General features: G+C 47.1%; 3 protein-coding genes across 3 annotated transcripts; all 3 read left to right on the top strand.

Moving 5' to 3' along the window:
* Positions 1 to 798: 798 nt before the first annotated feature.
* Positions 799 to 1,942, top strand: PtA15_8A720 (uncharacterized protein; the record flags this gene model as incomplete). Its single annotated transcript, XM_053172179.1, has 4 exons — positions 799 to 1,097; positions 1,176 to 1,281; positions 1,348 to 1,587; positions 1,652 to 1,942. 4 exons carry the CDS (start codon positions 799 to 801, stop codon positions 1,940 to 1,942), a joined length of 936 nt encoding a protein of 311 aa, XP_053023368.1.
* A 10,181-nt stretch (positions 1,943 to 12,123) lies between these two features.
* Positions 12,124 to 12,833, top strand: PtA15_8A719 (uncharacterized protein; the record flags this gene model as incomplete). Its single annotated transcript, XM_053172177.1, has 2 exons — positions 12,124 to 12,406; positions 12,517 to 12,833. The coding sequence occupies 2 exons, from the start codon at positions 12,124 to 12,126 to the stop codon at positions 12,831 to 12,833; spliced, it is 600 nt and encodes a 199-aa protein (XP_053023367.1).
* Positions 12,834 to 24,771: 11,938 nt separating this feature from the next.
* PtA15_8A718 (uncharacterized protein) lies at positions 24,772 to 26,837 on the top strand (the record flags this gene model as incomplete). Its single annotated transcript, XM_053172176.1, has 6 exons — positions 24,772 to 24,931; positions 25,037 to 25,084; positions 25,158 to 25,223; positions 25,367 to 25,856; positions 25,989 to 26,005; positions 26,089 to 26,837. 6 exons carry the CDS (start codon positions 24,772 to 24,774, stop codon positions 26,835 to 26,837), a joined length of 1,530 nt encoding a protein of 509 aa, XP_053023366.1.
* Positions 26,838 to 27,132: the final 295 nt, after the last annotated feature.

Below are 27,132 nucleotides of genomic sequence, written 5' to 3'. Positions count from 1 at the left end.
TTCAATCCATCACCAGGCCAACAGTCTCCGCCCCACCTTCGCCACGCTCATGCATCCAACGTTCAACTGCAACGCTCACCCCAACTCACGGTCCACACCGATCCTGCCTGCACGTTCTCGCCCGCCATCTGCCCAGATCGTCGTCCCACTCCCAACCGACTGTCCATTTGACCCCTGCGCCACATCACATGACCGTGGGGCACGGTCCCAGTTGCAAACGCCTCCTCGTCTTCTTCACCAGGGCACAATACACGCCAGTTTTGACTACTTCAACCTTGAAAAGTGAGTTGCGCCGTTAATATTTCGAGTAGCAAATTGCCCGATGCTAATAAATCTACCTGAAACAATTGGTCAGTACATGTGTACATCAATCGATCTGTGTAACAAGTTCCAGTTCGCTTGCGGGTGTGAACAATCCCAAATGGAAGATTGGATTGCGTGGAGCCTCTCAGATTTGAGCGTATTGGTGAACGAATGCATTCATTTTGTTCGTAAGTCGACCCGTATCGCAACAATAAATTCCCGACATGTTTGCTCATGCCGGTTTTCTCCGAACGCTACGCAACGGTGAAGGGGGGTTACCCAGAACATCACTTTCAAAATATGGTGCTGGAAGCCTTTGATCAACTTGATACTCATCTCAGCGGGGCGCCGGGGAGCATCCGAAGAGACTGCGTATGTGGAATCGATCGGGGGAGATATTCCGTTGCAGATATGTTATGAGCAGCAACAGTTTCCTCTTCCAGCTGAAAAACTAGGCAGCTCAGCCCTCCATCCTCCCTCTCCCCATACCCCCCCATGGCCTTCCCCGACCGTCCGCCCTCGCCCCAGTTCGCAGTCGTCTCCCAATCCGGCTCATCCAGCCCCAGACCCTCCCAGACGCGCCTCGACCGCTCCACCCGGCCGGACCCACGTGTGTTTGGCCACATCCCTGGCGCGCCCCCCGCGTCGCGGTGGGAGAAGAGGATCGACGTCAGCCAGGCCGGCGTCCATGCCCCTGTCCAGAGCGGCATCTCCAGCACCGAAGACAGGGGCGGCGCCGAGAGCGTGACCCTCAACGACGGCTACCACGATGGCGACTGCGGCGACATCATCTGGTAGGCTCGCCCTCTGACCTCTTTCTTTCTCGTTTCTCCACTTCAGCGCCTGTCTGACCATCGCTCTGCGCCACGTAGGTACATGGGATCCGGCGGATTCGTCCTCGATGGCCAGAAGAAATCCATCATGCAGAGGGACCAAGACCCCGAGAGCAACACCCATCGTGCCTTGCGGGCATCGCTCGTCAACCGTTGTCCAGTCTGAGTCGTCCGGGGTTCCGATGCCCAACATTCTCCATGGGCGCCCGAGAGTGGATACCGTGACGATGGTCTCTATGAAGTCACGCGTTTCGATATCGTCAGAGATCCTTCAGGACTCTCGGACTACAGATTTCTGCTCTTCCGCATGGAAAGGCTCGAGCGATATCGCTACGCCCTCCCCATCAAATGGGACATGCACGGCCGAGCGCACACCAACGAAGGGCGAGACCGGCAACGCACAGAAGATGCCGGCCTAAATACCCCCAACAACCTCCTCGAGCGGAGCAAAGTCCGCCGCCTCCCAGTCACGGCCCTCGTCTGCCCCACACCCGCCGCCGCCTCCTCCCCGTCAGTCCTTGCCGACTCCTTCCCACCAACGCCCGCCCCTTCAAGACTTGGTCAACCGCAACCGCCCAACCAACCCGCCCCCCGCCGCTACAGCCGCCCAACTGGGATTCCTACAAAGCTCCATCACGAGAGAAGCTTTGGGAAAAATCAAGTTTACTCGCAAGCCGGCTGCTCCGGCTGCCGGCTCCTCCAAAAGGCCTGCATCCCCTCCTGCCGCCCAGACCCAACTCCCTGCCCCTGCCCGTCCCCCTTCTCCTCGGGTGCATGATGTATGGATTTTCCGGAATCAATTGTAATCTCTGAACAATGTCACCCCATCAAGGCACATATAAAAATTGTTTAGTCACCAAAAATTCAATCATTTCTTGTTGTTAACCTGATGATACAAAATCTCAGGATTTTGTTTTTGCCTGTTTTGTTGTTGATACTGCTTTCAGTGACCAACTTGTGGAATCACACTACCTATAACCATCTAAATTCATAGCTTCATGATTCAAATAGAGCACCTGTTGATTTATAAGTCTCTCCTATCCCAAGAGTTGACAATCACCAGCCCTGACTACATTCCTGTAGAACCCCCTCCTCCCTTGGGGTTTGTTCACAAGGAGTCACACATGTACCCTGACTTATCACAAGCGTGTAGCTAGATGGGTGGCCTGTAATCCCTGGCTCAGGAGAGACCTCTCTCTCTTCCTCTGGACAGAACTCAGCTCCTTCCCTTTGAGCCAGTCAGTCAACCTGTAATCAAACCCCACTGTGTTTGGTCCTGGAAGTTCCTTATGCTCTCCAGCCCACTCCCAGTGTGCTTGTGTAACACCACTGAAAAGGTTTTTGGTTGGCAATTTTAGATAATTAAATTCCATCAATTGTTAACTTATTTGTTGCATCACATACAAATCAACCTTAATTATAAATATCCCAAAGCCTTCTATAAATTCATTCAAAAAGATGAACACATCATGAACTACTGTCATAGAGTAAACAAGTTGAGCTGGGAAGCTGGGCTAACAGCTTTTCCCAGCCCATTCCTTGAACCTCAACAGTCCTATCTTATTCAAAATTTGCCAATGAAGATTCTTATCATACCCTTAAATCCTCCCTACACCCTTGCACCCCGGCGCACACTTTTGATTCTTGTCATACCCTTAAATCCTCCCACCCTACACCCTTGCACCCTGGTGCACACTTTTTGTTCAATGAGGGGGGGGGGGGGGGTGGCCGGTGCATCTAGATTGAATTTGAAGATGGGAAAAACAGGGGGGATTGGGCATTACCTGCTTCCCTGCAGCGGCGAAGCCGCCTTGGCCTCTAGTTGATAGTAAAATCAATGCTATCCACCTTAATGTACATGATAGCACTTTTAAAATTAAAAACCTAGCAGAAAATGCGGTAGAAAGCGCTAAAGATATTAAAAATATTGTACCAGAAGTCAAGAAAACTACAGGAATAATACAACAAATAAGCAATATTAAATTAGGACTTGTAGATCCCACTTTCTTAAATCCACAGAATTCTAGACCTGTAGATCTAAGTTTTGGGGTGTTTTTTTTCTCACAAAATGGGGCAAAAAATGCCCCTTTATCTCACTTGGCACGTTGAATATCCCCAAAGGCCCAAAGGCCCTATGGATGACCCTCCAGCTGTGCCAGAGCAACGAGCAAAAGAGGGCCGGTTGGTAAGCTAGCCAGGGAGGGCCTAACCAAGCAGTTAGGGGCCTCCCAGGGAGGGGGCGGACGAAACCGAATCCCCTGCGGATCAATCCATCCATCACCTACTCCTTATATACTCACACGACCTTACTCACCACCCGCCACCTCACACCACCGCCACGCCACACTTCTCTCACGATACCGCCCCAATTGCCCAACCACACCCACGCCACACCTTGCTCTATGTTACCGGCACCGCCCTGGTGGCTCCTGACCCAGCCCAGTCTTGATTATGTACTCCATTGGGCTGGTTGCACCTGGTTGCGCCAAACTCATCATTTCGCTCCTCTGATGCTACCAACACCGCCAAGGCAACAACACCACCAGCTTCACTTCATGCCAGGGTGGTCGTTCAACCCAACACCTACATACTTTACCAAGGCAAAGCCCTGAGGATGTCCAGCCAAAACCAACCCAGTAAGGCTAATTCCTGAGACACAGCCTCAATGACCCAACAACCCAACGCGCTCCGCTCTTCTGGCATGTTGAAATTATTAAAAAAAAACCTACTATTTCTTTCCTCAGGCCGCTCTTCTTACCCCTCGGAGCTGATATTGGGGATGTGCCCCGGCCCCGGCTGCTACTGAGTGCCAGCTCAATGGGCGAGCCAATCATCAAAGTGCGCACACATGTATATATCTCTGTCGTGGTTTGGGGAGCTTGTATGAGGTGCATACCCACGCTTATTGTTTACGCAGAACCTCCAAGCTACAATGGACCATCTGGTCCGGCTGCTCTCAACTACCTCCGGGGCCGATACGTCGTTCATGCTCGTCCAGTATTTGGCTATCATCCTCCGAAAACTCGCCACTCGCTCGAACAGCGGCTCGTCCAACAAGGCCCTTGTGCTCCGCCTGGCTGCCCTGAGTAAACTCTTATCCGACGCACAAACAACGTTGAGCTTCTTACTTTTTCGGATCACGTTTGGCATATTCAAAGCTGACTTGTGGGATTTTGGTGGTATGATTTTGTGAAATTCGTGGTCCTTGGGCAAGATTAGTTATTGACTGTGGGATTTGATCTCAATCGTCCAGTGGCTCCGCTCGCTAAATGCTTTACCACCATCAGGCTCGAAGCCAGTGCAAATCGAGCAACTACAAGTGATCTCGATGCTAATATACTACCCAGTTGCGTACAGAAGTGTCTTAGTTGGTAGAGAATTGATGGATGGACATAAAACTGACAAGAGACTGTAGCCGGGCTACAGATACCAGACGCGTTACCACCCGTTCTGGAGGCGAGACGCAGGAGGCGCACCCGCCTCCCTCGCCTAGTTCGGACTAGCTCCGGAGTTAGGCTAGCGCCTCCCTTCTTTCCATCTTGCTACAGCCGCAGGGGTCTTGTCCTGTACGGCTGTAGTGTCTGTTTGCACCCCTGTATTCAGGGTAGTTTGTTTCTCGTGTTTCATCCTTGAGGCCACTATATAAAGTGGCCTCTCTCATGTTGTAGGGGTTTCCCCAGTTCCTTTTTCCCTCTCGAAATTCAGAGGATTTTCTCGTCACTTTCGCGTCGTGCTCCGCTAGGCCTCTCAGTTCCTGAAGAGCCCCGCTTCAGTGGTAGCGAGAGCTATATATTTTTTTCGACTTCACTTCATACGAAAGAAAAACTTCATTACACTATTACATCCCGAACTATATACCTTTCTACTCGAAAATTTTTCTCATCTCGGTTGCTAGCCGGTAAAATTCGTCCATCCAGCAGAGTTGTGGTTAGTCGCAGAACTTTCTTTTACCAACCTAGTTAACCGGATCAGAGGCCAGATTGGCAGAGTTCCGTAGTAGCGTACTTCTTTCCTTGGAGTATCGATCTGTTTCAAAGAGATCGGAGCCTCTGGGGTTGAGGTTTAGCACAGTCAGAATCTTGTTTCTACGAGTACACCAGACAAAGTAGACATCAGATAGCTTACTATCTGTATCCCACCTACTTCTTTTCGCGTTTCTTTAGATGTCGAATTTAGGAAAAGTCCAGCACAGCCCGAAAGGGAAGAGGCCCGCGCCAAAGCCCGAGTCCGAACCCCCTTTTGAAATGCCCGCGGATCCCGAGAATGGCGAAGCCTACTCGGAGGAGGAAATAGCGGCGATGAGCAAGCAACAACGTCAGTGGTTCTACAAGAACAAACACCTCGAGTTGCCAGAGGAAGCCTCAGAGGATCTGATTGATTACGAGTCTGAGTCTGACATGAAGGTCGACGATCGCCCGCAAGGCCATGGGGCCCAGTTGCCTCGTGCACCACCGGCACCGTCCGTAGTTCACCACTCGGCTTATGCCGGAGCGCCACCCGCGGCTGCATCGCAGCACCAGCGTGCGCCAGTCGAGCCTCTCCCGCTGCTCGAGCTGAAATACGAGGAGGATCCGACCCGTGCGTTGAAAGGTTGGCCGGACAAAGATTGTCCGAAGTTTACAGGAGCTCCGGGCGAAAGCGCCCCGGATTGGCTTGATACCGTGGCGATGCTCTTGGGGGACCGCTTGGCGCACCCTGGCATTTGGCATCGTGTTGCCGGTCTTCGTCTCAGTGGCAAGGCCTTCCGCGATTGGAAGGCAGCGTTAGCAGCTGGAACCCGACCCGCGACCTGGGAGCAGTTCCGAGCCTGGCTCCTTCGCTTAAACCCGTTGGGGTCCACGCCGGCGATGGTGTCGGCGGAGTTGAATAGGTTGCGCCAACAACCTAACGAAGCGGTCCAACTGTTCTACGAGCGGTTCTGCGATTGGCAAAGTCGGGCGAGGACGATCAACTTCGCCCATGATGAACAGACGGCGTTCATCCAGCGTCTTAACCCCGGCCTCAGCAAGAAGGTGTCGGAGTTCGTTTCGACGCAGACCGTCCTCGGGAATCCAGTCTCGATGGATACGGTCTTCATGCAGGCGGTCGCGAATGACGCGCATTATCGGGAGGCGCAAGCTGCGCCGGTTGCCGGAGGGTCGGGTTTTGGTAAGCGCCGCGCCGAAGGGCAAGGTGGCTCCAACCGAAAGAAGACAGATTACGTCTGTCACAACTGTAAGCAGTCGGGCCACCCCGCAAGGAAATGCCCGGAGCCCAAGTCTGATTCCCAAAAAGCTTGGGAGGTGGCCAACCAGGCCAAGAAAAAAGAAAAAAAAGATTAGTCGGTGCGGAATCGTCTCTCCCACCGACATTAGTTGTATTTTCTTCTCCTGAAAGCAATCCTATTTCTATTGAGAAGAACTTACCAGAGCCTCATTGTGTGCAAGAGCCCCGTGAGATTAAGTCAGCTGAGATTTGTGCTAGTCGCCCAGGCATGGGGACAGCCACATCGGATGAGCCAAGTGAGACCGGCAAGGAGCCGCAGGAATGCGCCGCCGATGTTGTGAGCGATTGTTTGTGTATCGATGGTTGCCATTCAATCGAATACGCGCCTGATGAACCCCGAGGAGTTCGCGCAGAGTTCCATCACCCTTTTGAGGGCCGCTTGGCCAGGGTCCTCCTCGATACCGGCGCTGGCTCGTCGTATGTATCGAATTCTTTTGTTTCGAATTTAGGCCTGCTGATCTCTTGTTCTCCCGAGTCCTTCAAGGTTACCGGAGCCTTCGGAGACCGGGTATCGGATGACCGATTGGCGACCGTTCGTTTCAATTTGGCGGGAGTAGATTTCGCAGTTGTTTGTCGAGTAGCGCCGTTGTCTAGCTACGACGTTATTCTGGGCCGGGATTGGATTGCGTCCAACGTCGTTTCAACTGATTGGGACACGAATACCTGGCACCTGAGGGACGGAATCAGTAATGTCGTCCAATTTTGTTTAGCATCGTCCTCAGTCTGTAGTTTGTTATCTCACGAGCTAGCAGTTATGACTGATGACGAAGAATCGTTCTTACCTAGATCGATCCGGCGCCACGAGTTTTACGAAGGTGCCCGGGAGTCCTTCATCTGTTTGATGGAATCGGAGGGAGTCGCCGGCCCTCGAGACGAGCAACAAGTGGGTCTACCTACCTTGTTCGGGCCGGATGCCGAGCTTCGAAAGTCGTTGCAGTTATTAATAACTCGCTTCGGAGAGGTCTTCGGACCCATTGCTAAGGTCCCGGATAAGCCGAGGACCATAGAGCACTTAGTAAATACCGGTGATGCGGCCGCGGTCCATCAGCCGGTGCGGCAGTTATCCCCGGCTTTGTTGGATACCCTCAAAGACCGGTTGGCAGGGTTGCAGGAGGCGGGCTTCATTCGTCCTTCAACGTCTGCATGGTCCTCGCCCATAGTTATGGTTAAGAATCCCACTTCAGGGAAGGTTCGTCTTTGTGTAGACTATCGCAAAGTCAACGCACTTACGAAGAAGGATAGGCACCCGTTGCCCATAATTCAGGAGTGTTTCGATGCTCTGCGGGGAGCTCGGTTCTTCTCGAAGATCGATTTGCAGCAAGGTTTCCACCAGATGAAAATCGCGGAATCAGACGTCCCTAAAACAGCGTTCGGGACGAAGTATGGCCACTTCGAGTGGTTGGTGATGCCCTTTGGGCTGGTTAACGCCCCGTCGACGTTCCAGCGTATGATGACGCAGATCCTCCGAGTGTTTATTGACGTTTTCGTCCAGGTCTACCTGGATGACATTCTGATTTACTCCGCGTCGGAAGAGGAGCATGTGCGACATGTAGAATCGGTTCTTGAGGTGCTTCGGCGCGAAGAGCTGAAGTGTAGCGGCGCCAAGTGCGCCTTCGGCCTTCGTGAAATCCAATACGTCGGCCATATCATCGGGTTTAATTCAATTCGCCCGATGGAGGAGAAGTTGAGCTGTGTCAGAGACTGGCCGAGACCACAAACAGTCTACGATGTTCGTTCGTTCCTAGGTCTGTGTGGATTCTACCGGCGTTACGTGAAAAACTTCGCCAAAATCGCCGGTCCGTTGCATGATCTCACGGCCGGTGGAGTAACCAAGCGGCAGTCAGTCCAATGGCTGCCGAAGCAGGAGGCGGCTTTCCAGCAGTTGAAAACGGCGCTGGTCAGCGCACCAATCCTCCTTCTTCCAGACGTCCTGAAAAGGTTCGTCATGGAAACCGATGCGTCGGATTTCGCCATAGGCGCAGTGCTGTTGCAAGACGGCGAGGACTTGCTGCTGCACCCGGTAGCATTCGAGTCGAGTAAGCTTAATAAAGCCCAGATTGACTACCCTGCTCAGGAAAGGGAGTTATTAGCCATCATCCATGCGTGGAGAAAATGGCATATTTACCTGGATGGGGCCGTAGAGACTACTGTCGTCTACACGGACCATGCCTCGTTGGCGTACTTAAAAACGCAGTTACTCCCGACGAAGCGCCTCTTGCGCTGGATCGAAGAATTTGCCGAAATGGACATTGACGTCCGATATAAGAAAGGGGCCGACAATGTCGTGCCCGACGCCCTTTCGCGTAGAAGTGACCTCGCTTTGCTAGAGGAAGTGACAGAAGGCCTTCATAAGTCAGACTGGCCTCTCATAATCCCTTATTTGATTGAAGGGAGAGACTTACCAACCGGGATACCGGAGCGCTTGATTATCCGGGCGAAGGAGAATATCGAGCTGTTCGAGTACGACCCTGACGACGAAACCTTGATGTACCTGGGCCGTCGGGGATTGCAGGAACGGTCTCCGTTTATTGCGTTTGCGTACCGGTTCGATCTTCTGAGGTCAGTTCATGACGAACTCGGCCATCGCGGCAGAGACTGCACCCTGCAGATCCTTCGGGGTCGGGGTTGGTGGCCGAAGAGATATGACGATGTTCAAAGTTACATTCGTACATGCGAAGCGTGCCAAATTCACGAAAGGCCGCATGCATCCCAAGAGACCGGCCTCCAGAAGCCGCTGCCGGCTGTTCTGCCGTTCGAGCGGTGGTCTTCGGACCTTATTCAGATGCCGGAGAGCCACAAACACCACTACAAGTGGATCTTAACGGCCATCGACCACTGCACGTCGTGGCCCGTAGCGGTCCCGCTGAAAGAAGCTTCAGCAGCGGCCATAGCTCAGGCCATCTTCGATGAGGTGATTACACCTTTCGGAGCACCTCGAGAGTTCCTTACCGACCGCGGATCGAACTATCTGTCCGCAGGGTTTCAAAAGTTCCTGGCCGCCGCCGGGACAAAACCTGTCCGTACCTCGGGTTACCACCCGCAGACAAACGGAAAGTCAGAGAGATTCAATGGAATCTTAGAAGCAGCTCTGTTCCGCATGAACAAATCCGGGGACCCTTCGAAATGGGAGGATGTTTTCCCGGCAGCCCTGTTCTCCACACGAATTCATGTGAGTGACAGCAGTGGATTCTCCCCTTTCGAGCTCCTCTACGGCGTCAAGCCGAGGTTGCCTCAGGACCGTCGGCGTATGATAGCCGCGGAACCAGCCCTTCCAGGGGTGGAAGAACTCAAGTCGCGCATAGAAGAGCTGAATAAGACCAGGACGGTCGCCTCCGGCAACACTGCTGTGCGGGCGCTTAAGAATAAAGAAGCGTTTGACGCGAAAACGTCTTTCGCTCGAGACTTAGAAAGTCTCGTAGAAGGGCAAGCTGTGAAGCTTCGCAATGAAAAACACACCAAGGGACAGCCGCGGTGGTTTGGACCTTTCATGGTCAAAGCAGTCCTAGAAAACAATGTCTACATTGTCGAGGACCACGAGGGGGTCGAATACCCTAGGCCCGTCAACGGGAATAGCTTAAAGCCTGTAGCCCTGCGTTCTCTCATGGTGAACGACATGTGGGCTACCCCGCCTGCGATAGCGCAGCGCGAGAAGAGAGCCGATGCCAAAGTGGCGCGGGATCTCATTAAAAAGACCAAGTCTATTGCCAAGACTAAGAAAAAGCCCTCAGAGTTACCTGAGGCACCCAAGTCGCGCTCTGAAGCTCCCCCGGCTCAGCCGCCGGGAAGAAGGCTCCGGCTCCGTCTAGGACCGCCGCCACCAGGGTCCGGGACGGCCCCCGTTTAGAGGGGGGGATGTTGTAGCCGGGCTACAGATACCAGACGCGTTACCACCCGTTCTGGAGGCGAGACGCAGGAGGCGCACCCGCCTCCCTCGCCTAGTTCGGACTAGCTCCGGAGTTAGGCTAGCGCCTCCCTTCTTTCCATCTTGCTACAGCCGCAGGGGTCTTGTCCTGTACGGCTGTAGTGTCTGTTTGCACCCCTGTATTCAGGGTAGTTTGTTTCTCGTGTTTCATCCTTGAGGCCACTATATAAAGTGGCCTCTCTCATGTTGTAGGGGTTTCCCCAGTTCCTTTTTCCCTCTCGAAATTCAGAGGATTTTCTCGTCACTTTCGCGTCGTGCTCCGCTAGGCCTCTCAGTTCCTGAAGAGCCCCGCTTCAAGACCAATCGGGATGAAAAAAATTGTTTTGCCCAGCTTGAACATCTATCTTCCTGGCCTCCAAGGGTGTCCTGCCGCTCTTGCCCCAACTGATCAACAAGGCGGCATTGTACTCCTGTCGGGCCTGGGCGGCCTACACGCTCCTGCACTTCTTCCACCTTAGGGAGGAACTCAAGCTGCTGGAGCCCAAGCGGCGCCGACTTCAGGCCCTCCAGGCTGGTACCGATTTCGACACCCCTCGCAAGCCCAGTCCGGCCGTCGCAGCTTCTCCCCAGGAGATGGAGGGCTGCAGGGCCGCTCTCATCAATGGCTTAATCGTCAACCTTGCTTACACGCCCCTCACCCTCCACTGGTGCGTCCCCTCCCCTCACATGTGCAAATTCACTTTCTACAGCTCATCTTCTTTTACGTTATTAACCTAGGTCCATGCCAAAAGGTCTGTATGGCTCCGAACTGATCACCGGAATCTGTGGCCTTGTGGCTGCGGTCGCGCAACTGAGAGCAGGCTGGAAAGCATCCGCTGTCACTCGCTAATCCAAGTTTATTAAAGCCTTGGAATCACAAAACAACAATTCAAGGGTTTCCCCTACAAATCTCCAAAAATCACAAAAAAAAAAAACAAGGGTTTCCCCTCTACAACTTCCAGAAGAAAAAAACATGGAGGGTTTTCCCTCTACAAATGCCAAAATCAACAAAAAAAAACTATGAAAACCAATAACAAAACAATAATCTGCACCCAGCCACCTAACATCAGCAAGCTGATTCACCGTGGCCCACCATCCATCCCTGTCTAGCAGGGTTAAAAAATGGTGAGAGGATGACCCCCAGCGCGCCGCATTGAAGGCATTATGCAAAGGGGGGCCACCGAGTAGAGCCCCTCAAACTGCGCAAGTGCAACAGCGGAGGGGGTTGAGGACAAACCGCACGCTGGAAGTACAGCGGCAGAGGACGCCTGGGGGACACAAACAAGGAAGTCAAACCTACTTTGATAGGCAATCTTGAACTACCTGGCACTTGACAGACTCCACCAGCGCACTGGACTGCAAAATCCACCTAGCCTTGACCACTACGCCACCGCCACGCACATACGGTACCTCTGACCTGCACGGCTAGGTGTTGTCAACAAGACTGGAGTTTTTGCTGAGACCCTTGTCTCCCACCTCATCTGACATACCAACAAAGTCACCGCCTCCCAACCGTTCCCTCGCCGACCGTTGTCAAGCCACCAGACACGTCATCCAGCTGCTACAGCCATTTCCAGCCCTCTTGCTGAATCCGACGCACCGTTGACCTGCTCCGGCTCGCTATCCTGCCCCCCACTACCACACCCACACCCCTCAAACCCCCGTCTCCCAAAACACTCGTCAGCGCACAAGCCAACTGCAAAGTGAGCCTCATCCTCACCCCCACACACACTCTCTCTCTCCCAAACCGCTGATGAAACAGCCTGTGGTGTTTTGCCCGTAGATCCAGGATGTCGAGATCAGTAATGCCTGCTCCTCGCAATGAACGGCGCCCTGGAATGGACAAATGTCAAGCAACACAGTAGAATCCGGACGCTGAAAGCCTGGCTGCCCGCCGGTCCCCTCTGTCTTGCTCAGGACCCACTTTTTTCCCACCTCATCCACGCCCTTGTCCACAACGCCTCAAACGCACTCGACCCCCTCACCCCTCCACCCCCCTGCTTCACCACCAAAACCCAGCCCGCGCAACCCACACATAAAACCCCTCCACCTGCTCACAGCAAGTTCCTCAACCCGCTCGAGATTGAACAGCATGCTGACCATTGTTTTGCTTTTTTCTGTATTGAAATCATCAGCCAAACAACCCATTAAACCATCATAAGACCCGACCCGGGCATTGTTCACCGAGATCCTCGACGCCAACGCTCAGCTTAGCTTTCCCCGTTCCAACCGGCCCGCCAAGCCCCCCGCAACGACTTTCTCGCAGTCTCTCCCTACTCATGCGCATCCTTGTCTCGCACAAGCCTCCGCCTCTCGCGCCCGGCGACCACTCCTATAGCCCTGCACCCCCTCGCTCGCAATCTCCTCCGCTTCATCAGATCGTCTTGCACAAGCCTCTGCCTCTCGCGCCCGGCGACCGCTCCCAAAGCCCCGCACCCCCTCGCTTGCAATCTCCTCCGCTTCAGTCGCATCTCCAGGGTTATCGATCTGACACTCCTGTTGTCTGTCTGGATGCGGCTTGTTGGACCTAAACCTCTGAGAGTTAGCTACACAGTCCTCTCTTCCTCAGCGGGGTCAATGGGGTCCCCTCAGGACTTCTCTTTGTTTGCCCTTGCCCTTGCCCTCCCCCTACTTGCCCTCTCCAGAAAATCAATGCTGACCTCCCTGGCGTCCCTTACCTTGTCTGTTTCACACACCTCACCAGCTTTAGGTTGCAAACTCTCACAAGGGGAGTAATACAGAATTTGGGCAATGTACATATGAAGTTATTTTGGTGGAGATACCAAGTAGAATTGTAACCTGCTGCTACAGCTAGGCAATAAGCAAGGTCAATTAGAGTTGTGATTTGAATCAAGGCCCTTACTGGTTGCTGGACACAGGTTAATCAGATGTATCAAAACAAAGTATTTCTGGGAGAAGTCCCTAAAGCTCCTTGTAACGGTTGGCCAATGATAAGCGGTAATACTGATATGCCAAAGTGGGATATGGCCTTGCGTCTTCCCCCTTTTTTTGTTGGCAATCTGATTGTCAAGTTATCAACAAAGGGTGCACCAAAACTGGAGTTCCTATGAGTGGTCTGTTACTGGTAGACTGTCCTTCTGGTGTGGGGTCTAGCCACAGTAAATGAGAGGAAAATTTGCAGAATGAAAATGTGAGGTGTCCTGGGGGTTAATCCTATTGATAGAGGGGTAAGTTAAAGTTCTGGTAGGATAAAGTATGAATTCAGCATGTAATAACTTACTGGTGGGCAAACATCTCTCACAGTAAATTTAGGCTGATGTGCAAGATTTTCTGGGTTGGTTGTTGCTGTATTATTTTAGGTGCAGGATGATTTTTCTTGTTTGCATCAAATTTCATGTCAATAGTTCTAATAGGGGCTCAACATTCTCCCAGAAGATTTAGGAGAAGGTGAGAGCCAAGGGGGTGAAGTGGGTGGAGAAAACTTTGAAGTTTGCAGCGGCAAAGCCGCCTTGGCCTCTAGTTCTATCTAAAATTATGCATTGTACACTCTTCCGCACAAATTAACCTAGATGTATATTTTTTCCAATACAAAAACAAACTGCAGAAAAAAAATCAAATTTGCAGTCTAATTTACCCTGTTCATGAATTTTCTTTCAGGGGTGGAATACAAACAAAGTTTCTGGTGCATGGTATTGTAAAAATCTGGGAGATAATATGTCAAAAATATGGGATATATCTACTATTCTGGGCTACATTCATCATCAAACTTGACTACACCCAAGTTTACTTGCCTGATGTGGACTTCACCACATGTGAAGATCTGCAGAATGTTTTTGTCAAAATAATGCTTTGTAGATAAATTGTGCCAATTTTGAAGTGGTAGACACATCATTTGGGTTGGATCTACAACTTGGCCAACAGGACAGAAAACATATTGCCACCAGTACTTTGGGAATTGGAATGAACATAAGTGAGGTGTGATGCTGAAAGGTTGATTGTGACATTTTGAAGGAGGGATCAAGGAAGTTGGAGAAATGGGACCAGGTATCTGCAGCGGCGAAGCCGCCTTGGCCTCTAGTTATAATAATAAATTACACAAAATTACAACAGAAATGCAGACAAATGCTAAAGAAACTACAGTAATTGCCAAATTAAATGCAATACACACTGATATTAACAGATTGGATATTACCAGTAAATTGGACCAATTAAAAATAGACAGTGAGCATGAGTCAGAAAACCGTGAAACTCAAGATGAAAACATACTTGAGATAATGGATAAAGTTGATAAACTAGAACAACTTATTATACACAACAGTGACAGCATGGCAGATGAAATCATCAAAATTAACAATAAGTTTGATGAAATGCAGAGTAAACTTATGGCCAGCATGGATAACATAGCACAACAAATTGGTAACAATACACAATTGCAACCCCAAGTTCAGACACCATACAAACAAGGAATAAAAGATGTACCACCACATCAATCCAGCAATCCCTTCAGAAGAATGGCAGAGGAGGTAACACCCTTGAGAAAGGAGTACACAGTACCACCAACACCATTTTTCAAAGAACAATCATATAATCCAAGTATCCAAACTATGAGGGATAACTCTAAAGATGTACCCATAATTAAAGATTGGCCATCATTTGGAGGTGAAGGAGAATATGATCACTTGGACTTCATCAAAACAATTGATTTGTACCAAGAAGATTTTGAGCTTAGTGATTCCTCAATTACTGGAAGACTCAACAGCCTCTTCAAAGGTTGCGCCAAGCGCTGGTTCACAGACTTACGCTCAACCCATGGCAAACAATCTTGGGAATGGTGGAAAAACCAAATCAATAGTAAATGGGGAAGCCCGGCATGGCGCTTCAAAATTGAGAATAAATTTGATGAGAGCACCTTTGATATTGAAAAGGACAATCCACTTAAATGGGTCATCTCTCAGAAGGATAGATTGAAAGCCATTTGGCCCAATTTAACAGACAATGAAGTCCACCTAAGAATCCTCAAAAAATGTGGAGGAGATCTAGAGCACGCCATTAAAAGTAGACTACCCTACAATGCAAGTACTGAAGATATTGTTAACACTTTAGAAGACATAACTACATGTACACGCATTGGCAGAAGATATAAACCCAAATATCAGGGAGATAAAACTGAGAAAACAGAGGAGAAAAAACCATCCTCTTCAAAAGACCAGAGTTATCAGAAAGATAAGAAATGCTACAACTGTGGTAAAATGGGACATACTTCACCAAACTGCCCTCAACCAAAGAAAAATATTAACAATGTTGAAATAGAGGCAGAAGAAACACTTGAAGAAAAGACTCAATCAGACTCAGAGGAAACACATGATGATGGGTCTTCAGTATCATCAGGATCTTGTAATATGATCAACATAGATATAGAAATGGCTGAAGCTGAAACAGAGCACAATTTACCACAAGCATGGCATCCAGGGCAGCCTATAGGAAATATCCAGGAAGCCAGACTGATGAAAACTAAACCTACAAGAGGGAAAGGCTACACAGCTGGTAAAACCAACATTACACATATACTGTTTAATGGTAGAGAAGCAGAAATGTTACTTGACAGTGGAGCATATTGCTCAGTAGTACCTGAGACATACTTGAGAAAATTATGCCCAGACTACAAAGATATCCTTTTACCACTAGGGAAAGTAAGAATAAACAGTGCCAGCAGTACTATGAAGCCAATAGGAGTATTTGAATGCCCAATAATAATCCCTCATCCAACAGGATCAGTCAGAATGACAGTGGAATTTATCGTGATAGAAGATGCAGTAAGTAAACACTTCATATTAGGAAATGACTACTTAAATATCTATGGCTTTGACATAACCAATAGCAGAGAAAGATACTTTACTATTGGGAATGACAATAAAAAGAATAAATTCCTATTTAAATCCAAAGAGCCTTTACCTGTAGAACAAGTAGAACTACAGGATGAAGAAAAAGAGAGATTTGGAAGAGAACAACTAACAGAAGCCAAATTTAATGATAAACTGAGTGTAGAACAACTATTACAGTTACGCAACATGCTGTATAAGTATTGTAAGACTCAAAAGTGTTCCAGAGAACCTTTTGCTGAATGGAGAAGGGGATGATGGAGGTGCAAACTCTGCCCTTCTATGCTATCAGTCAACAAGACCCACCAAGCTATGCTTGGCAAGTTTTAATCAAGTGATAGGTCTGGTCTAGTTCCAGATGAAGTTGTTTGATGACAGGTATGTGAGAGTTGAGAGTGAGTTCAGTAGTTATTTGCAAATATGAGGGTTGTGATGAGGTATAGATGTGATGGTAAGTGTGAAGGTGGTATGTAAATAACTGGGGAGTACTGAGCTGAGGAGCTGACAACTGGGGAGGAGAGAGCTCCTTATATAGACAAAAGTGGAGCCCCAGAGGGCTTGTGGGTTAGGGTTTCAGCTAATCTAGACAACAGGGTGAGGGATTTTAGCTGGTGAGAGTAGATACAAATGATGTCATAATGTGTCAGGGGTACATAAATGATGTCATAAGAATGCAGTAGGGCCGCATGAAGGCTGCGTAAAGTGACAGTAGACTGCATGAGTTGACAGGTGGATGCAGGGGGTGCATAAATGAATTCTGAGGCTGCAGAGTCAGTGTGTGATGACATCATAATATGGAAATAGAAGAGTACTTGATAATATGTAATGACTGTAGTCTGATGGGGAGATGTATGTTTGTATCCTGTGATTTGTATAAGCATAATGCTGTGATCCTTGACTTGAGGCTTGTGACAGGCTGGTGACTGGGTATGTTGAACGTGTGATGGGTGTCCATTGTCCAAGGGCGTGTAGGTTCCAATCCAGAGGGGCTCCAGTGACGCTTCCAGTTGTGACTAGGGGTAAAATTGGCCGTAGAATCCCTTTCTGGGGTCCATTTGATGGTATCTTGAGGCCTAGTATGAGTAATTATGTGGCATAGAAAAAACTTTTTATATTTCCACTTTTCCGTCTACCACAGTATAGAAATGCTTTTGCATCAGATAAAGAACCACTAGGGGCAGTCATAGGCCATGAAGTGGACATTACATTAAACATTGAGCGCCCCTACCCACCTTTACTGAGGAGACCAGCTTACAGCTTATCCAGCAAGTCCCAGAGCAAGAGAAGAGCTTGCCAAACACCTGGATGAACTAATAAGACTCAATGTACTCAGAAAAGTAGGGCATAATGAAGAAGTGGAAATAACCACACCAGTAATTATAACCTACCATAATGGTAAATCACGCATGGTAGGAGATTTCCGTGCACTGAACACCTACACAGTACCAGACAGATATCCTATACCAAGGATACAAGAGACACTGAAAAATTTAGCCAAAGCAAAATACATTACAAGTATGGATGCTTTAAAAGGATTTCATCAGAATGTAGTAACAGAACGTGCAAGAAAATATCTGAGAATTATAACACACAAAGGTGTTTATGAATACCTCAGAATGCCTTTTGGAATTAAAAATGCCCCATCACATTTCCAAAGAATGATGAACACCATCTTCTGGGAAGAACTTGGACTAGGATGGCTAATTATATACATAGATGACATAATTATATGCTCTGAAACATGGGGAGACCATATGAGTAGAATAGAACTAGTTCTAACAAAAATAATTAATGTCAACATGAAAATTTCATTAAAGAAATGTGCATTTGGATTTGCAGAAATTAAAGCACTAGGACATGTAGTTTCAGGACTAGCATTATGCATAGATCAGAATAAAGTAGCAGCAGTGTTACAGAAGCCAGCACCAACAAACAAGAAAGAAATGCAAAGCTTTCTTGGATTTGCCAGCTACTACAGACAACACCTAGAAGGCTATGCAGCTATGGCCAGAAGCTTGTATGAGATAGCTTCTAATGATACTGCCTTTGAAATGACCACAGAAAGACACATGGCATTTAATAAGATAAGAGAACACCTGACTAGAGCACCTCTACTATTAATGCCAGATTTCAAGAAACCTTTTGTGTTATATGTGGATGCCTCAATGGAAGGACTAGGAGCAGCCCTCCATCAATTACAAATCATCAATGATAAACCTGTAGAAGGTCCCATTTGTTTCATATCCAGACAACTCAAGAAAACTGAAGCACGCTATGGAGCAAGTCAACTAGAGTGCCTGTGTTTAGTTTGGGCACTAGAGAAACTCCACTATTATCTAGATGGAAGTGTGTTTGATGTAATCACAGACTGTATTGCACTAAAATCACTCATTAACATGAAAACCTCTAACAGACACATGCTTAGATGGCAGATATCCATTCGAGTATACAGAGGCAACATGACAATAATCCACAAAGAAGGGAGATTGCATAAAAATGCAGATGGAATCTCTAGGTGGTCCTTACCAAATACACCAGATAATCCAGCCTGGGCACCTGAAGACCCAGAAGAATTACCAATTATGGGAATTAGCATTACTGAACTAGAGGATGAATTCTTTGAAGAAATCAGAAATAGTTACAAACAAGACAAGAACTGTACATTGTTAGTACAAATCTTATCCAAAACGGATTCAAAGGATGATGACCTGATTGCAGCACTAGATACAGCATGGAAGAAATCATACCAAGAAGGCAGATTTCACCTATTTGACGGAATCATCTACCACAGATCCAAACACACATGTGTACTAACAGTAATGGACAGAGTATTGATCAATACATTACTACATGAATGCCATGACAGTACATCATCTGGCCATCTATATTCAGACAGAACAGAAGACAGAGTAAGAAACCTAGCATGGTGGCCAACATGGCAACAAGATGTAGAGACATACTGCACCACATGTGAGAGATGCCAGAGAGCAAATAAAGCAACAGGCAAAAGTTTTGGGCACATGATAAAAATAGAAGAACCCACTAGACCATGGGAAACAGTTAACATGGACTGGGTCACAGGATTACCACCCGGAGGAAAGAAAAACTATAATTAGGGTGTTCAAAGTTGACTTGCATAAAATCATAACACCATAAAATCATAAAATTCTAAGCTGAAAAAAATATGTTGCACCCAAGCACTCAAATTAGAGCAACATTTCTAGAATGGTACATATGAAATCATCACTTGAAAGTTTTATAATTTTATGATTTTATGCATTGAAAAATTTATGGTTTCAGCTTTGAACACCCTTAATGCATGTCTAGTTATTGTAGACAGATTTAGTAAAACACCTATATTCTTACCATGTCACAAAGATGATACAGCTATGGACACAGCTATAATGATTTGGCAGCAAGTGATTTAATGGACAGGACTATTCAAAAATATCATCAGTGACAGAGATCCCAAGTTTACATCAGATCTATGGAGAGGACTGTACCGCCTATTTGGCACTAAACTCTCTTTCTCAACAGCCTACCATCCACAAGCAGATGGACTAGCAGAGAGAATGATTCAAACCTTGGAAGACATGCTAAGGAGATTCTGTGCCTATGAATTAGAATTCAAAGACTCTGATGGATTTACTCATGACTGGGTTACACTATTACCAGTCCTAGAACTAGCCTACAGAACATCAATCCATGCATCAACAGTAAAAACACCAGCTATTCTAGAGAAAGGATGGAACCCCAGACTACCACAAGACAGCCTGAAAAAGGACTTGGTAGAAGTACATCCCACAGCAGCAAGCTTCAAGAACATGCTGGACAAAGCCAGAAAACACACCCAACAAAGCATGGATAATGCATTTGAATACAGCAAAGAGAAATGGGACAAAAAGCACAAAGTACCCAGCTTCAAAATAGGAGATTTAGTATTAATATCAACTACAAACTTTACTAATATTAAAGGACCTAAGAAGATTAGGAATGCATTTGTTGGCCCATTTGTAGTCAAGGAATTACATGGACCAAATGCAGTAGAAGTGGAACTATATGGAGAATTAGAAAAGAAGCATCCTACATTCCCAGTAAGCTTACTCAAACATTATAATGAATCAGATGCTGAATTATTCCCTTTACGCAAGGAAATACCTGAAGCAGAAGTACCTCCACTTGAAGAGTCAGAGGAGAAGAAAATTCATAAGATCTTGAAAGACAAGAAGATCAGAGGAGAGAAAGATAAATTATATCTTGTAAGATACAGGAACCCAATTCATGAAGATGAATGGCTACCAGAAAAAGACATTAAAGATGCGGATAAATATCTAAGAAGATTCAAGAACTCTAAACACAAAGATTAAATTATCTCAGAATTTAACCTTTTTAGAGAGGGCGAGTGTCAGCCTTAGAGATACATCAAGTATCCAAAAGACTGCAATAACTCAGTAAATAATAATAATTATTAAATTATTATTGCAGAATCAGATTCCTCATCATAAATTAAGGGGGGTCACCCACTTAAAGTACCCCCTTATTCCTATTCCTTCATGTACTAATTGTATAAATAAGAATTGGCCACAGAAAGCGCCCAAAAATAGTATTACATACAAAGAAATTAGTAAAACAATTAAAGTACATAAAAATAAACTGTTGTACAATAATGAGTAATATTACTTGTGTAAAAATACCCCGTGAAAGTATTATGTAGACTTCTACTGAAGCTCTTTCACATGACAATTGGTTATAAACATGTCATGTGACAGAGTCAGGGAAATTAGTCTATTTTAATACAATTAAAATACCCACAGCCAAGCCCTTTTCACGGCTACAGCCCTGGATACTCCCATAGGGAGAAAAGGACTCAGTGTTTACGCCCACTGAAGTCCCCTCCATAAATAGAGGCCTATTTGGCCCTCAGGAAAAGATCCCCCAGACCATTCACCGCCTATAAACTGTAAGTTTGCCGTGAATATTCTCCTCTGCTACATTTGTAGCCACTTTTCCTTATAAACCATCCCCAGCACGTAAAATCCACTGGATTAAACCCTTTAAATCATCAAAAATCCCTTATTAGCATATTTAAAGCTTTATCCTTATAAGTAGTTGCCGTAAGACCACCGCCTCTGTCAAGCAGCCAATCAGTTTAAGTGCTTACCACCTACTTTTACGCCAAATTAATTCCCTGTAATTAATAATTACATATTTATTGTGTTCAAAGTTGGTTTGCATATTTTTAGGGGGTTAATAAACGTACCCGGTTTTTCCGTGTCTGTACCCGGTTTTTGCGTACCCCCTTTTCCGCGTACGTACCCGGTTTTTTTCTACTCATTTCTACGCGACGCAAATAGGCTTAAAATTCATCTAAAATCCTGAAAAGAATTATGATGCATTCAAAATTCCAAAAAAGCAACTTTAATTGATTTAATTGATTTTTTGCATACCCCCTTTTCCCAAGTGTGTACTAAGGGAATATCTTTTTTGTTACATGTAACAGGGTTCCAAAAAATTGAGGGAACATTTAAACATGCATTTGAAGCTTCCTTTAAAATTTTTGAGACAAAAAAATAGGTACGTGGCGGGTACGTGGTGTGCTTAGTAGAAAAATGACTGCTACTGTATAAATTTTTTGTTACACATTTAAAGAGTCTAAAAATTTCAGAAATGTTTCTATTGTGTATATTCTGTGCGCAATTAAATTTATAGCAATGGGGTAAACGCCAAACATGAGATATGGTGGGGCCGGGCAGCCTGAATAGGAACAATCTGGCTAATTGAATATTGTTTTTGATAAATTTCCCAGAAGTCTAAGGACTTAAGAGGTTATATATTGATGCATATTCTCTGCGCTCTGAAACTTTTGGCAATATTGGTACCTCAGAACATCAGATATAAGGGGTGCGCAGTAAGGCAATATGACTACCACACACCCCTTATTTTTCATGTTCTGAGGTAGCAATATTTCCAAAAGTTTCAGAGCGCAGAGAATATGCATCATTATATAATCTCTTAAGTCCTTAGACTTCTGGGAAATTTATCAAAAACAATATTCAATTAGCCAGATTGTTCCTATTCAGGCTGCCCGGCCCCACTATATCTCATGTTTGGCGTTTACCCCATTGCTATAAATTTAATGGCGCACAGAATATACACAATAGAAACATTTCTGAAATTTTTAGACTCTTTAAATGTGTAACAAAAAATTTATACATGTAGCAGTCATTTTTCTACTAAGCACACCACGTACCCGCCACGTACCTATTTTTTTGTCTCAAAAATTTTAAAGGAAGCTTCAAATGCATGTTTAAATGTTCCCTCAATTTTTTGGAACCCTGTTACATGTAACAAAAAAGATATTCCCTTAGTACACACTTGGGAAAAGGGGGTATGCAAAAAATCAGTTAAATCAATTAAAGTTGCTTTTTTGGAATTTTGAATGCATAATAATTCTTTTCAGGATTTTAGACGAATTTTAAGCCTATTTGCGTCGCGTAGAAATGAATAGAAAAAAACCGGGTACGCACACGGAAAAGGGGGTACGCAAAAACCGGGTACAAACGCGGAAATACCCGGGTACGTTTAGTAACCCCCTATTTTTATGCATGCATAAATCATAAAATCATAAAAATATTTTGGTGAGGAAATTTTGTATTACATAATCAGACAGTCATATCCCCTGCAAAAAAGATTTTATGATTTTATGATTTATGCATGCATAAAATTATGCAAACCAACTTTCAACACCATAATTATTAATTACATAATTAAATCTTCCTCTGTTACAGAGTGTTAAAACCCTTGTAGTGGCCATATTTGCCACGTAACAAGTTTGGTAATTTAAATTACCAGTGTTTATATCAGCACAGTTATAGTGCTAGGGCCCAAAACCCTTATTTTTGACGGGTTTTTGCCCTAAGCTTTATAAACAGAGCTGTCAGGTGTGTTGCAGGTGCCCTGATTTTGTGAATTGGGGTTTCCTGAAACAGTACCTGCACCATGTTTGAAACCCCCTATTATATTCAAGTCCCTCCTTCGCGGAGGCGCTTCGCGCTTCCTCGGAAGGAAGGGACTTGTGCTAAGTTAGAGGCAAGGCAACCATCGGCCATTGACATAAGAGGCCGGGTAGCGAGAAAGAAAGGATGAGGCTGAAAGCTCCGTCGACACCGCGAGCAATCCATATCGACTCCCATAGTCTGCTGTTTGGATGATGATGCCGATCAGTCGGTTATGTGCTGTTTGATGAGAAGATCCGATCCGATGCTCGGGCGAGCTGTTTCTAAGTTGCAGAACCGAAGCAAACCAGAACAAGCCCAGCACAGCGCCGACGGGCAGACACTACAGCCTCAGGGAGCAGCAGGACAAAGACTCAAGACGAGATGTCCGGTCGAGGCATTATTTATACGCCCTGCCCACGACAGTAGCAGGCTTACCTCCAGCAACCACGCCCGACCACCCAAAAACCCTACTCCAACTCGCCCAGCAGAAAGCTGCGCCCATCCGCCTCCCTTCTGCCCACCGGCCTCTTCGCCCGGTCCCGCTCAGGTCCTGGCAGGCTCAAGAAACTCATCTCAAGACGGCTTAAACCCAGCCGATGACCGAAGATAGGCTTTGAGCTCGCCGCATGCTCTGTCGCCCCACGAAGAGTGACATCAGTCTCCGCCGGCTTGCTCATTTCGGCCGAAGGGCGGCGGCTGGGTAGACTGTTGCACCTACCTGGCCCATCACCGACGTTGACCCGTCGTCGCGGCAAAATACCGAACAGACAAGTGAAGCCGGACCCCTTCCTGACCCACGGTCAAGTCCTAAACGCGATTGCTCCTTTCTTTCTTCACTGAGATTGATGACTGATACCGAGCGTACTCAAGCTGACCCCTCACGTGTTTCAATTTTTGTCAGCTGCCGAGGCTGTTGGGCCTGCCGGCTGTAGTGGGACTTGCTGCTGAGCTGTATGGGCTGTTCCAGGCCCCCCCGCCTATAAAAATTATGTACTAGTCCTCCGCGAAACCGTCTCAGGCAGACACCCTACGGCAGGGCTAAATTAAGTTCCACCCCTCTACACTCGGAGTGGTCAAACACTGGTTTTGCGTATTGCATCGACCGGAGGGAGGCGCAATATTCGAAGGGTCCCTGCGGGATGGCATCCCAATTGCAGAGGGCCTTGGTTAATTGAGCCTGCAATCCCCCCCCCCCCCCTGCAGAAGCCCAGGAAGGACACAGATCGTGCCACCTGTTGTTGAATTCCACTTTTGTGTTGAACATCACATTTTGCAAGCTTTATACGAAGATGCCAGTTGGTTGTGGGCTCAACTTCAAGATACAAATCATCAGAACGGGGGTGAAGAGAAAGAGGGTTAAAAATACAAATCATCAGAACGGGGGTGATACAAGGAGGTTGGAAAGAGTGTCAAGGTTGGGAAGAGTGTCAAGGAGGTTACAAAGTGTGTCAAGGAGGTAGAAAAGTATGTCAGGAAATCCTGGGGGCTGATGTTCTTAGGGTTCGAGACTCGAGAATTCGAGCGTCTACTCAATCTTTCCTGGTGGATAAAACGCACCCAGCCACCCCCGGTGTCTCCTTTTCCAAACACCATTAAACCTTTGGACTTGGACCCTTGATTCGACCAACAGCATGCGTGCTGCGTTAAATTCGACGCTTTCCGCCTCTTTCAACTCATTAATCTTAGTTCTTTTCGGGTTAATCATTGCTCGATGTTTATGTCTTCCAACGCTTGGAGGAATCCTGGAGAAATATCCTACTGACATTCATGAGTACGCAGAGAGCGTAAAGTGTAAGTAGCCAGAAGAGTCTCTGATCCTTTTCCCTTGACCAAGAACATCAGCAGCTAACTGCAAGCTTCTTGTTGACTCACCTCATAAAATTTTGCCTTCCTCAGGGGAGATGTGCCAACAAAGATTTAGTTCTGTTGAAGAATTGGGTCGTGGTGAGTCTCTCGCGATTTTAAACCACGTTAGATTGTAGAAGATACAAACTGATAGAAATTGACCACATATTAGCCATATGCGGCAAACGCGCTGGCTCCGATGGAGGTCAAAGTCACAATCTCGAAAGGCCAGAAGCAAGTAAGGAAGATTCAATCCAATCAATTTCCAGATCGAATTCACAAACATGTGGCTCTACTGAAATTATAATAATATTGGAGAATCCAACACTGTGTCATATCCAATCCAGCTAACCTGGCCTTCTTTTTTTATTGCTGCATCAGCTGCACTGTTTTTAAGTGCCCTGCAAAGCGACGTGTTGAATCCTTTACAAATACCTGCAGCGCTTGAATCCATGGGGTTTACGGTAGAAGTTGCAAAAGATCTTAAGGACGCGATCTTTAAACTCGGGAAGGGCGTCGCAAATCTTATGGAGAAAGCTCGAAAGAATGCCAAACAGCCACCTGACCTCGCAGAATCGGCGGGGATTGGTCTTGTAAACGCTGAGGATGGTGACCTGGCAGCCTCAGATTTCTTGAAGAAAACGAAAGAGGTCATGGAAATCTTACGGAAATCAAAATGCACACATTTCCGACCCCAACAACAAGAATTGGACGCTCCCCGCAAGCAAATGGCACTTGACCATTTGAATGACGCCCTCGTCAACTTTCTTATCATCCTTGAAAGGCACAACATCGCTTCTCGCAAGTGGCTCGTAGATCTATTGGACAGTCGACAAGGAGTTGAAATCATATTCAACTACCTCGCGCACAGGTTTCCAGGGCTGAGAGATGATATCGACGTCCCTAATGTCTATTTGATCACGGACTTCAAGAAAGCCCTTCTAGAAAGCCCTTTCACTGCAGAGCTCCAGGGGCTCTTCAAATGTGAGTTCACGTTCATCAGTCACTTCTCATCAAACGGTAATTTGGAATGTGCCAACAAGAATCCCAATGGAACCTAACTCGAAGCACCTTGGTTTTCTTTTTTTTCGTTTTGGTATCAGACCTCGGTTATACTGGGTGGCAGTGGCTAGAGCGGTTACATCTAACCAACCAGATGTCTGCGGTCGATCGTCGCTTCGATGGGTCGGTGTTCAGTCCCAAGAATTGGAAAGAAGCACCAGTGCAATTCTTGTATCTCACATCATTAACCAACTTGCAGGCCACTGTGAATAGCGGCGGGTATCAAGGAGAGATGAAACATTTGCTGGGGTTCCTGGCGGAACAGATCGACGATGTCAGCAAGCCATCCGGGGAGATCAGCATCACATCGCCGCCGATCATGAAGATCTTGTCCTTGAAAGTTTTACACAGTATGGTCCGATTCTTGGGCCGATATCACCTCGGCTTGAGTGTTATGGAGCAGGCGACGATTCCAACTTCAAAATGGCCCAAGGAGGTGGAGGCTCAACAGTTCCAGAACCTTGATAGCCTAATCATGTTTTTCTCTGGTGTAATCAAATCAGTCTATTTCCAGCATGGCCAGTCCATGCAAGAACTAGTCTCTTACTGGAATCTCGACGACCCTGTCCCAATGATTTACTTGTCGGATATCCAGGAGATCGCTGATCAGCCTATGACACCCACATTAGTCGGTCAAAAAATGGCTCGTTATCAAGAATCTCCTGATCAGCTTCGCTATTTTGGACCGATGATGAATAAGTTTGCAAATACTCTCAGGGACACTCCAAACCCCAAGGAGGCACGTGATCCGCTCGATCGACTGAAACCAATTGTTTTCCTGGATTCCTGAGAAAGTTTACACTGCGACATGATTAATACCCTTTTTTGCTGGATTTTTTTTTGTTGTTCATTGGCTGCAAATCAAATCAGCATATTTGTTTCATTCTTCGCACATCTACATATTTCACCTAAATAAGCATTTCTTATGGAACCCATGTCGGGAGCGTGCACCCTCGATTGCGAGATCTGGCGCTGTGTTAAGTTATCAGAAGCTGTGGGGGCGCTTATCATGCTTTGGGAGGGGTGTTAGGGTTGCCCACACTGCCCAGGTGGAGGAATGTTAGGCCCCGTTTGGCAGGGCCCAG

This window comes from Puccinia triticina, chromosome 8A (genome assembly GCF_026914185.1).
Source record: "Puccinia triticina chromosome 8A, complete sequence".
NCBI classification, from domain to species: Eukaryota; Fungi; Basidiomycota; class Pucciniomycetes; order Pucciniales; family Pucciniaceae; genus Puccinia; species Puccinia triticina.
Note: the sequence above shows the minus strand (reverse complement) of the source record. Positions and strands in the feature narration are given on the sequence as shown.